This window comes from Ranitomeya imitator, chromosome 2 (assembly GCF_032444005.1).
Source record: "Ranitomeya imitator isolate aRanImi1 chromosome 2, aRanImi1.pri, whole genome shotgun sequence".
Taxonomy (NCBI): Eukaryota; Metazoa; Chordata; class Amphibia; order Anura; family Dendrobatidae; genus Ranitomeya; species Ranitomeya imitator.
Genome location: NC_091283.1, coordinates 587,901,909 through 587,914,875, shown reverse-complemented (window position 1 = coordinate 587,914,875; position 12,967 = coordinate 587,901,909). Strand labels below are relative to the sequence as shown.

General features: G+C 43.0%; 1 protein-coding gene across 1 annotated transcript; it reads right to left on the bottom strand.

Annotated features, from left to right (window-relative positions):
• Positions 1-818: 818 nt before the first annotated feature.
• Positions 819-5,880, bottom strand: LOC138667609 (homeobox protein PKNOX1-like). Its single transcript, XM_069755746.1, has 3 exons — positions 5,759-5,880; positions 2,685-2,905; positions 819-2,299 (listed from the first exon to the last, which is right to left on the bottom strand). Exons 1-3 carry the CDS (start codon positions 5,769-5,771, stop codon positions 1,694-1,696), a joined length of 840 nt encoding a protein of 279 aa, XP_069611847.1. The 5' UTR covers positions 5,772-5,880; the 3' UTR covers positions 819-1,693.
• Between the last annotated feature and the right edge of the window lie 7,087 nt (positions 5,881-12,967).

The window sequence follows — 12,967 nt, the reverse complement described above, 5'->3', positions numbered from 1 at the left end:
AGCAGTCACCACTGCGACCGGGCCCGGGGGAGTCAGGGGCCCGGCAGGTCAGAGGCACGCCGACACCAGCAAAAAGTTAAAAACTGTTGCCGTGCAGGTGATTCCTCCCTCACTGTAATATACAGACCTGACCTGCCGGGCACACAGATCAGCAGCCGACACCTGAACTGTTAGAAAGGAAGGGCTGAAGGACCTGTGGTGACATCATCATAGGTCCTTCACAGTATCAGCTCCGCCTCCTGATCACATGACGATTATGTCACCACAGGTCCTTCAGCTCTCAGCAGCAGCTCAGTCCTGGTTGTGTGCAGCTTGTGTTCTCTGGTATCAGCCAGCAGCAGATTTCCGGTTCATGCTCTTCCGGTGAGATGTGGAGACAGATGGGGCAGAATGTGGAGACAGATGGGGCAGAATGTGGAGACAGGTGGGGCAGAATGTGGAGACAGGTGGGGCAGAATGTGGAGACAGGTGGGGCAGAATGTGGAGACAAGTGGGGCAGAATGTGGAGACAAATGGGGCAGAAGCAGAATGTGGAGTTAGATGGGGCAGAATGTGGAGGCAGATGGGGAAGAATGTGGAGACAGATGGGACAGAATGTGGAGACAGATGGGGCAGAATGTGGAGTCAGATGGGGCAGAATGTGGAGACAAATGGGGCAGAAGCAGAATGTGGAGTTAGATGGGGCAGAATGTGGAGGCAGATGGGGCAGAATGTGGAGGCAGATGGGGCAGAATGTGGAGACAGATGGGGCAGAATGTGGAGTCAGATGGGGCAGAATGTGGAGTCAGATGGGGCAGAATGTGGAGTCAGATGGGGCAGAATGTGGAGTCAGATGGGGCAGAATGTGGAGTCAGATGGGGCAGAATGTGGAGTCAGATGGGGCAGAATGTGGAGACAGATGGGGCAGAATGTGGAGACAGATGGGGCAGAATGTGGAGTCAGATGGGGCAGAATGTGGAGACAGATGGGGCAGAATGTGGAGACAGATGGGGCAGGATCGTGGGCAGGATGTGGATTTGGGTGCAAAATATTTTGGCAGGGTGGATCCATTTGAAAGTTTGCACCGGGGCCCATAGTTACGCCACTGATTCACAGTATCAAAAACCTTAAAAAAAAATAAAATTCGAAGTAAACAATGTCTAGAAGGAACTCAATTAATGAGAATGAGTCACCCCTCCTACCCATCAAACACTTAATAACCAAACGGCAATGTATGATAAAGATGCCGAGCATGTCAGAGAAGGCTGGGTTATAGCCACGTGCAAGTGACCTTCTCCTAGCATCAGCCATAGTTGTTACATTGCCGGATGAGCCATGATCAATAAAGTGCAGAGGGGGGTAGTAGCATATTTGCAGAACACTTACTCTGCTGTAAGGGTTCAAATAACATGCCCACCCCACCTGCAGTGTTCCAAGGTGCCTATGCTCCATTATATGTCCCAGCTGCAGAAAAAGCAGCTGAGGGTTCAATATGTAATGTAAACCTAAGTACTTAAAGTCCATAAAAAAGAGAAAAAAAAAATTTGATTAGATTATGACCTGCCATTTCACCTCTTTGCAAAGAGCCCCCACAAAAAGGATGAGGGTTTGTGCATTCTTTGCAGATAGTAAAGAGTCAGTTCCATCCTGGCTTGGTCTGTTGTTGAGGTAACCAACATTATTCCACAAATGGCAGAGGAAAAAACCTCAAGGATTAGTTAGAAGCAAAGGAATTACAGTTGGTGTATCCATTGTCCTTGGAAGGTGAATCTGGATGCTGGCCGTGAGAACGTCTCTCAGCTTCACGCTTAGCGTTTTCAGCTCTCAGCAAGCAATTTAATTCTTTGGTGGCTACCATCGCCAGGATATCCAATGCGCTGATGTTATCACAATCCTCAAAGTCTGAAGGAGATATTGAAACATCAGCATCTGTTGAGTCATCAACTGGTGAATGGCAGCGTCTTTTCTTGATGGGCTGTTTTGGAGATGTGGGTGGTTCTGGAGATGAACATTCAGTTTTAACGTCTTGGGCCACATCCTGCACAGCGACATCAGGACTCACTGTAGCGAAAGTATGAAAAGAGGGTCCAACGGGGCAGATCAGAGGCAGTATGTTACCAGCCATAGTGGGGACAACCATTATACCAGGTATGGTATGGTGCTCCATCTGTGAGAATGCAATTGGCCTATGCTGAACTGGAGGAGACTCTGGGTTCTTGTTTCCCTTCCGCGAGAGCGTGTACTGGTTTGGGTCTTTACCATCCTTCCGCAGCATGTCCGGCAAGGTCCGTCTCCGAGCATTAATAAACCAGTTGCAAATCTACAGGTGAAAAGAGAAAATGATCAGCTGAACCCTTACATGATCAAACAATTATAGTATTTCAAGGGGTGTATGAGATATAGAAAGCACTGCTAAGATTTTGCATGGTATTGCAGAGCAGCCCCATGTAAGGGAATAAGGCCACACTGCAATACCACAAAGTCAAGAGAGGCACTATTCAAGGGGGCAAATCAGTTTTCTTTCAATTTTTCTTTTTGCAACAAGTACAAAAGCATTGACAGGTTTCAGAAATCCAATTTTGATACCCCCCACCCACCTACCACCACTATTGTGTCATTATTATCCAACCACCCTAAAAAACTGGCTTCAAAGAAGAACCTATCTCAGTGGCTACTCAAATACAAGAAATGTTTGGGGGTCGTACCTGGAGCGCTGTGAGCCGAGTCTGGAGAGACAGCATATCTTTCTCCGTGTCTGAAGGATATGCATTGTGTCGGTGCTCATAAAGCCAATCGCGTAGGACTTTTACAGCCTCTTTCGGCAGATTTCCTCTACGCTTCTTCTTTGTCCCGGGAACTTCCAGCTCCATGCTGTCATGCTCACTGTCGGTCGGGATACATTCCTTTATCTTGGCCATAATTGGTCCTGTGATGAGAAACATTGGGTCAAACAATGGTAGAGATATACACAGCATGAAAAATGTATGGTTTATATAGTGTAGAAATGGCCCTCATGAATTGAAAGACATCACTGCACTACAGGAATCCGGTTACTTCCTGAAAATGGCCTTTTCCAGAGAGTGGTGAGGGGCTTCATTTACACATAAGGGTCTTCCTACTTAGCATTGTCTATCTACTCTGGGAAGAAGCCACCTTGTTTCATTAACACATTCCTCTTCTCACCTCTCCTCATTGGTAGACCCCCTCCCCCATTCCAAATAGTGATGATAGCTACTTGAAGAGGTTATTCTAGGTTGCTTAGGCTGGACATATGGAGTCAATAGTCCAAATATGCTGAACAAAAAAAAAGACTTCCTTCAATCAAAGACATATGACATATCTAAAGGATACGCCATAAATATTTGATAGATATGGGTCCTGAAAGGCAATATCATGTGCATAAGCCATAAAACATGGGAAAATAGAAGTATGTAAACTATTAACCTCATAGGACTCCTATAATAAGTAGCTATAGACAGACACTCATTGGTTGACTGTCACAGTATAAAGGCTGGCCATACAAAAATATTGAAAACCATTGGCTCAACTGACAGCTATCTTCCTTACTCCCCCAGACTCCTAGACAGCAACTCAGCTGAGCATTCCTGTATTCCCCATGGGGAGAGTGGATTTAGCCGCAGCCAGAATTACCAGTAATCAGTTAGAACAGATCCAGCAGCAATTGACAAACAAGTTGACCAGACGGAAAAAAAAAAAACGAAATAATTTCAACTGGATACATTTTTTTTTTAACATTGAAATCTAATGGATTTGCTAAATAGCCATCCGTTTGAAACTGATTCAGTAAGCAAAAAACGGATGGCTATTTAACAGATCTGTTTTCCATAGACTTCAGTGCTAAAAACAGATACAGTTGAAATCAGTTTTACTTAGCACAACATTTTTGACAATGGATTGCTGCTTGATCCGTTCTACAGTAATGATTGATTACTGTACATGTGAACAGAGCCTAAGGCGATGTATATATAATTTCCAAATATAATCCCAAATAAATTGCCTTTTACCCTTTGTATTTTCTTTATTCTAATAGAAATAAAAGTTACATTTTATGGTCTTCTAGTGAGGGTTTAATTGGGGTTCTCCTCAATTTGGAAATGATTTGCCAGTTTTTTTTTTGGTTTTTTTTACCATTGATGTCTATAGAAAATGGATTCATTAAATAGCCAGGTTTCATCATTTTGAAACAGATCTGTTTTTTGCTTAAAGACTAACTATAGTGCTGGTGAAAATAAGCACATTTGTAACATATCTTATTAGAGAAATCTGCTTCTTTCTCTGCCAAAATTGATCAGTCATTATCAAAATTCACAATTCTGGGTTAAAATTTGGTACTCAGTGAAGGCTACAGGCAGAGCTTCTCCCCCTTCCATCTACATAGAATCTTATCAGTACCTGCCATCTCCTGGCTCAGTTATGGGAAAGTCTTCACCAAGTACAAATTTTACCCCAGAACTGAGTACTTTTTATAACGACTGATCAATTTTGGCAGAAAAATAAGCAGATTTCTCTGATAAGATATATTACAAAGTTGCTTATTTTCAAGAGTACTACTGATTTATGAAAAAAAAGATTAAAAGACAGTTAATGGATCATTTTCAAATGGATGATTATGTGACAATTCACATGTTCATCTGTTTGAACATGAACCAGTAAGCAAAAAACAAGATTCATTACAAATAAAAGAAAAATGTATGGTTATTTAAACAGATCAGTTTTCCATAGACTTCAATGTTAAAAAAAAAACAAAACAAAAAAACGATCCAGTTTTTTTTAGCCAGACAAAAAAAAGTGGTATGCATAACTAACAGATGATTACTGGACATGTGAACAGAGCCTTAGGCCTCTTGGCAGATTTGTTGTAGAAAAAAAATGTCCATTTATTTGAATGGGGCTTGTAAAAATGCTTTGGCTTCCTGCAAAAGTAATAACCTCCTTCATATAAACAGCACTGATTTCTAGTTGCTGAAACTTCTGCAACAAATCTGTCATTTGCACGAAAGGATACAATATAGCACTGAACATATAATCAATACATAGAAAAGTGGGAAAACATCAGCACGAGGATCTGTTCACTGTCACAGTATGGACATTGGCTACAAACTAAATAAATAATACAAAAATGGTGATGAGCCAGAGGATGACTGTTTTTAAGTCTCCAAACAATCCTTTGCATATAAGACAATAGGCTGAAGACCCCCAGCCTGTGTCTGTTCAAATGCAAAGAATGAAGCCTTCTCCCTCCAAAACAAGCAGCATAGAGCAAAGACCTTCCCACATATCCAAAGCAAATGGATGTCCCCCCCCCCCCCCATCATCCCCTCCTTTCCAAAAAAAGATGGGGGGGGGGGGATACGATTACGATACGATCCCGTGGGAATAAAGTGTATCGTATCGTATCGTAAATGGCTGTATCCTGCGTCCACATGCTCATGCCCTGCTCACGTACTCAGCCCTCCTCCCCCCCCCCCCCCCCCCATCTTTTTTTGGAAAGGAGGGGATGATGGGGGGGGGGGGGGGGACATCCATTTACTTTACCTGCTGCATCCCAGCCATCAGCATTTGTATCACACAAGTGCCACAGCACCAATACTCAAAGAACAGACACGTGATTTAAAGCCACAGAGAACAAGTACTAAACAAACCGCATCACTCACCACAGGGTCAAAATCAGCACATGGGAACAAAGACAAGATCAGCACATGGCATAGACAGCACTCTACATACAGTCCATCACCCATTGTGCCCACTCCATACTCACTGATCACTTCCATAGTGCAGGGCCACTCTGTACTATGTGGGGTGCGGGATCCCCTCTAAATGGATCCTTCAAAGTAAACTTTTCCTCACTGACAGACTGTTTCTTTGTTTCAAAGAGAAACAGGAACTTGTAGAGTCTCCCCTCCTCCCTCTCCCTCCAGCTGTCACTTCAGACTCTCCAATAAAGCACAGCCCCCAATCTGCAGGGGCAGGTAGGGAGACATCACAGGCTGCAAAGTTTCTTGTGTGGTCTTTGTTCAGCCGGATCACCCAGGTCTGGACCTAGCACCCACAAGAAACACTTGCCACCATGCTTATCTCCTCACTATTTGTGGAGGAGCAGACCAGAATCAATTGTTCCCCATCAGAGTGGCTGCACGGGAATTACTGACAACATGACAACAGTCTAACAAGAAAGTGAATCAGAAAAGTCACAGCACCTCTAATCCCGAACCTTTCAGAAACATTCCCACACATGTTTATCCCACCAGCCTCCTACTTGCAGGGACAACTGCCCTTTTCCATCACAGCACTGGTACAAGCTCACTGTGACAGTGTAAGGAAGAAATATACTTACGAGATGGGACGTAGCAGATGCAGATGTTCAGGTCTCAGTGGGTTCTTGGATCCTTGATCCTGGAAGTCCTTAGGTGGTCTGTAGCTATGGAGGTCCTTAGTCCTGGGGCTCAGGTGAGGTCAGTCACAGATTGTGATGAGGTCAGTCACAGATTGTGATGGTTTTGAAATCTCAGGACCTTAGGTGACAGCTTTATACCCTGACTCTCCAGGTTCTGGGCGGGGAAGTGTTTGAATCCCGCTCCGTGATTGGCCGGCGCTCTGGGGGGCTCATGGTATCAACTTTCTTGTCACCATGGAATTCTTTATCTATTCGTATGCAATAAACTTTTGTTTCAATTGATTTGAATACACTTGGTCCCCCGCTGAGCTGCCAATGTGTTATCATGCAAACATGGCCATAGTGCTACTTCAGCCTTGGTCGTGTGGGGGAGTGTGAAAAACAGGAATTCCCGCCACTCCTGCATCCTCTCATTGCATGCCTGTGACACATGGCAGAGTGACATTTGTCCTGTGTGTGGCACCCATGAGCCAAGTATGCCTTAATACGTAGAGAAGCGATGACATCCAGTCAGTTTTCTGTCATAGATACAGTTCTGCAGCAAATATGGGATTTCTCAGGTTATAGATACATTCACTGACACATAATCCTCCAAAAGTCACCTCACAACTCGTCATCTCCACTTTGTGTTTCACATGAGGAGATTTTTTTAATTTTTTCCTCAAAATTTGAAAAACTACTGAAAGGGGAAAAAGTGCATGACATTTTTTAAATAGATTTTGAAGTAAACCTCTCCAAAAACTCATCTAAATCTCTTCTAAACCTCTTCAGATAAAAATGTCCCTAAAAAAATATTGTTTCTTGAAGCAACTCACCTTTGAACTCGTAAAAGAAAAAGTGAACATCGCCTGAGACATAGATATGTGTCCAAGAGTAGGCATAAAAAATCATCCAGAAAAGTGTGACGATTTTTTTTCTCACTTATCATCCATAAACAATCCGTATTTTTACAGCAACGTCTATTAACCATTTACAGTTTCCTAAGGCACAGAATTGAAATATATCCCTAAAAATCAGATGTTATACTGTGGCTCGGTATGGCATCTGATTTGAGCCCCTATAGACCTGGATGGGCGAGTCTCATACCATTTTTAGAATAAACGTGCGCATGCTGCCATGTTTTTCACATTCAGAAAAAAAAATCGCTCATCTGCACAGCCCTATAGAATAACATTGGTCCGAGTGCTGTCCATTTTGTACTTGGACCTAAAATACAGTCGTGTGAACAAGTCCTTATAGGAATAAAATATATTTCTCCATCTATACAAACATTTAATGGTGCTAAAGACTAATGATGACATATGTTATATTTGTAATATACATGCTTCTCCCAAAATGTCGAGGTCTAGATCTGGTTATCATCGGTTACAAATATAAATGATACATGCCTGAAGAAATCACTGTAGTATATCTACAGCAACACTGCTTTTTTTGTGATGTCAGCCATTTTGACAAAAAAAAGGAAAACGTAGGACAGCATTCAATTAGTTGATGCAAAATTCAGTGATGTGATGCTGTGGATTCAGAAAGTCTCTGACTAGTTAATTACTTAGTTAATGTGGAATTATAATAAAATGTCTAAAAAAGTGACAAAGTGTTCCCATCTCGCCAGCATTCCCATATACAGGAGTGCTCGTTCATTTGAGCCCTCCTATGTTCTTTGTTGTCCTTTCTCTCCATGCCACTGACAATAAAGTATGCCATACTTTGCTTCTCACATCAAAAACCTGTCAAAAAGATTTCATTTCTTGCATTTGCGCGTGCACGTGTCTATTAGTCAAAACTGGAAATGGACCCTAAAAAGAGCCAAAATATAAACCAATGAACTATATATTTCCTATATCAGCTGTACATTACACCTTTTCAATAATGGCTTTAAATTGATAACATACAGACTGATAGCATTGTTTTTTACCCTTTCATTTTCCTTTTTTGTTTTCGCTTTTGTTTTTCCATTTCTTTAATTAAAGAGCCACAAAGTTTTTATTTTTCCATCTACATAGCCATATGTGGACTTGTTTTTTTGTGGGACGAGTTGTAGTTTTGATTGACATCATTCATTTTAACATATTATGAACTGAGAAATGGGGAAAAAATGCTAGCGAGGAGAAATGATGAATAAAACACAACTCCATCAGTTTTGGGGGTTTATTTTTGTGGCATTGTGTGGTAAAAATGACCTTGTCCACGTAATTCTGCAGGTCGCTATCATTATTGAGCTGCCATTCATGCATAGTTTTGTCTTTTAGGGTATGTGCACACATTGCAGTTTTTGCTGCGGATCCGCAGCGGATTGGCCGCTGTGGATTCGCAGCTGTTTTCCCATGTATTTGTAGTACAATGTAAACCTATGGAAAACAAAATCTGCAGTGCCCATGCTGAGGAAAAAAAACGCACGGAAAGCTGCGCTGTTTATGCCACAGCATGTCAATTCTTTGTGCGGTTTGCGCTGCGGTTTATACTTGCTCCATAATAGGAATCCACAGGTGTAAAACCGCAGGTGGAATCCGCACAAAATCCGCAAAGAAAACGCGGTAATTCTGCAGGTAATCCACAGTGCGGTTTACCTGCGGATTTACAAAAACAGGGGCGGAAAAATCCGCAAAGGTTCCATCGATGTATGCACATACCCTTACTATTTCAGCAGCTGAAATAAAAACTGAACTTTGCAAAAAAAAAAAAAAAAATGCAATTTGGTGTATGCTGCCATTTTCCAAATCTATATGAGGGCTTGTATTTTGCACGCTGAGCTGTAGAGTTTATTGGTATAATTTCAGGCGGCATACTAGGTTTTTTTATTGCCTTTTTGGTGAAAGTACCTGTACAGGTTACTGTTTTAAATATTAATAGACTATGAATGTGGAGAAACAAAATATGTAGGTTTTTTTAAAATTTCTATATTTTTAACTGGGGAAATGAAGGGGCGATTAATGTGGTTTTTAAATATGTGCTTTTTTTTACCTTTCACTTTTTTTAAGTCCCCATTGAGACCTTCAATCTGAAAAGGATTGAGGGATTGTTTTTTATATACTGGAATACCATGGTATTGCAGTACTTTCAATCAGGAATAGCAGTCATTAATGCAGTACTGTTAATCACTGACAGCAGTACTGCCAATCGCAAACTGCAGTGCAAATCAATCGCTGACAGCAGTACTGTCAATCGTAGACAGCAGTGAAATCAATCGCTGATAGCAGTACTGACAATCGCTGACAGCAGTACTGTCAATCGTAGACAGCAGTGCTATCAATCGCTGACAGCAGTACTCTCAATCGTAGACAGCAGTGCTATCAATCACTGACAGCAGTACTCTCAATCGCTGACAGCAGTCCTGCCAATCGTAGACAGCAGTGCTATCAATCACTGACAGCAGTACTTTCAATCACTGACAGCAGTACTGTCAATCGCTGACAGCAGTGCTATCAATCGCTGACAGCAGTACTGTCAGTCGCTGATAGCAGTCCTGCCAATCGCTGTCAGCAGTACTGTCAATCGTAGACAGCAGTCCTGCCAATCGCTGACAGCAGACTTGTCAGTCTCTCATAGCAGTACTGCCAATCGCTGATAGCAGTATTGCCAATCGCTGATAGCAGTACTGTCATTCGCTGAAAGCAGTACTGCCAATCGCTGTCAGCAGTACCGTCAACCGCTGACAGCAGACTTGTCAGTCTCTCAGCAGTACTGCCAATCGCTGTCAGCAGTACTGCCAATCGTTGTCAGCAGTACTGTCAACCGCTGACAGCAGTACCGTCAATCGCTGACAGCAATACTGTCAATCGCTGACAGCAGACTTGTCAGTCGCTGATAGCAGTACTGCCAAACGCTGATAGCAGTACTGACAATCCCTGTCAGCAGTACTGCCAATCGCTCTCAGCAGTACTGTCAATTGCTGATAGCAGTACTGTCAATCGCTGACAGCAGACTTGTCAGTCTCTGAGCAGTACTGCCAATCGCTGATAGCACTACTGTAAATCACTGATAGTAGTGCTGTCAATCGCTCTCAGCAGTACTGTCAATTGCTGTCAGCAGTACTGTCAATCGCTGACAGCAGACTTGTCAGTCTCTCATAGCAGTACTGCCAATCCCTGTCAGCAGTACTGCCAATTGCTGAACCAGAAACACATGGGCTACTTGCAAAATGAACAAGTCTGTAGGAACCTGTTCACACACCACCAAGAAACTTGAGGACACAAAAGAGCACAACGAGGTGAAAAATACTCTGTTGTAAAAAAAAATCACAGTAATAAGCAAGTGCTAGTCAAAAGATGGAAAAAACAGGGTATTTAGTTGATACTTTTTTTTGCAAAAAAAATGTATACTAAGCTGCTCCACCAATCGTCAAGGTATACCCATATAGAGCAGTCCTACCTAATGTATATAATCTCTATCTGATGTATTTAAAAACCTGATCATCTGTATAGTATCTGTATAAGCAGGGTTCAGAGAAGGAATTTTCATGTGGACATGCTGGATAGAACAGCTGTCAGCAGTACTGTCAATCGCTGGCAACAATACTGTCAATCGCTGACAGCAGACTTGTCATTCGCTGACAGCAGTACTGCCAATCGATGATAGCAGTACTGCCAATCGCTGTCAGCAGTACTGCCAATCGCTCTCAGCAGTACTGTCAATTGCTGTCAGCAGTACTGTCAATCGTTGACAGCACACTTGTCAGTCTCTGAGCAGTACTGCCAATCGCTGATAGCAGTACTGTAAATCACTGATAGTAGTGCTGCCAATCGCTCTCAGCAGTACTGTCAATTGCTGTCAGCAGTACTGTCAATCGCTGACAGCAGACTTGTCAGTCTCTCATAGCAGTACTGCCAATCCCTGTCAGCAGTACTGCCAATTGCTGAACCAGAAACACATGGGCTACTTGCAAAATGAACAAGTCTGTAGGAACCTGTTCACACACCACCAAGAAACTTGAGGACACAAAAGAGCACAACGAGGTGAAAAATACTCTGTTGTAAAAAAAAAATCACAGTAATAAGCAAGTGCTAGTCAAAAGATGGAAAAAACAGGGTATTTAGTTAATACTTTTTTTGCAAAAAAAATGTATACTAAGCTGCTCCACCAAACGTCAAGGTATACCCATATAGAGCAGTCCTACCTAATGTATATAATCTCTATCTGATGTATTTAAAAACCTGATCATCTGTATAGTATCTGTATAAGCAGGGTTCAGAGAAGGAATTTTCATGTGGACATGCTGGATAGAACAGCTGTCAGCAGTGCTGGCAACAATACTGTCAATCGCTGACAGCAGACTTGTCATTCGCTGACAGCAGTACTGCCAATCGATGATAGCAGTACTGCCAATCGCTGTCAGCAGTACTGCCAATCGCTGTCAGGAGTACTGTCAATTGCTGACAGCAGACTTGTCAGTCTCTGATAGCAGTACTGCCAATCGCTGATAGCAGTACTGTCAATCACTGATAGCAGTGCTGCCAATCGCTGACAGCAGTACTGTCAATCGTAGACAGCAGTGAAATCAATCGCTGATAGCAGTACTGACAATCGCTGACAGCAGTACTGTCAATCGCTAACAGCAGTACTGTCAATCGTAGACAGCAGTACCGTCAATCGCTGACAGCAATACTGTCAATCGCTGACAGCAGACTTGTCAGTCGCTGATAGCAGTACTGCCAAACGCTGATAGCAGTACTGACAATCCCTGTCAGCAGTACTGCCAATCGCTCTCAGCAGTACTTTCAATTGGCAGTACTGCCAATCGCTGATAGCAGTACTGTAAATCACTGATAGTAGTGCTGCCAATCGCTGATAGCAGTACTGTCAATCGCTGATAGCAGTACTGTCAATCGCTGACAGCAGTACTGTCAATCGCTGTCAGCAGTACTGCCAATCGCTGTCAGCAGTACTGTCAACCGCTGTCAGCAGTACTGTCAGTCGCTGATAGCAGTGCTGCCAATCGCTAATAGCAGTACTATCAATTGCTGATAGCAGTGCTGCCAATCGCTGTCAGCAGTACTGCCAATCGCTGTCAGCAGTACTGTCAACCGCTGACAGCAGACTTGTCAATCGCTGATAGCAGTGCTGCCAATTACTGATAGCATTACTGTAAATCACTGACAGCAGACTTGTCAGTCTCTCATAGCAGTGCTGCCAATCACTGATAGTAGTACTGCCAATCCCTGTCAGCAGTACTGTCAATCGCTGGCAACAATACTGTCAATCGCTGACAGCAGACTTGTCATTCGCTGATAGCAGTACCGCCAATCGCTGATAGCAGTACTGTCAATCGCTGATAGCAGTACTGCCAATCCCTGTCAGCAGTACTGCCAATCGCTGTCAGCAGTACTGTCAATTACTGACAACAATACTGTCAATCGCTGACAGCAGACTTGTCAGTCGCTGATAGCAGTACTGCCAATCGCTGACAGCAGTACTGCCAATCGCTGACAGCAATACTGTCAGTCACTGACAGTAATACTATCAATCACTGGCAGCAGTACTGTCAATCATTGATAGCAGTCATAAATGCCACTTTCAGTGTTTGACAGTATCATGAAAGGGATTTATAGCAGAGTTTAGTCAGGTGGTATCAGCCTT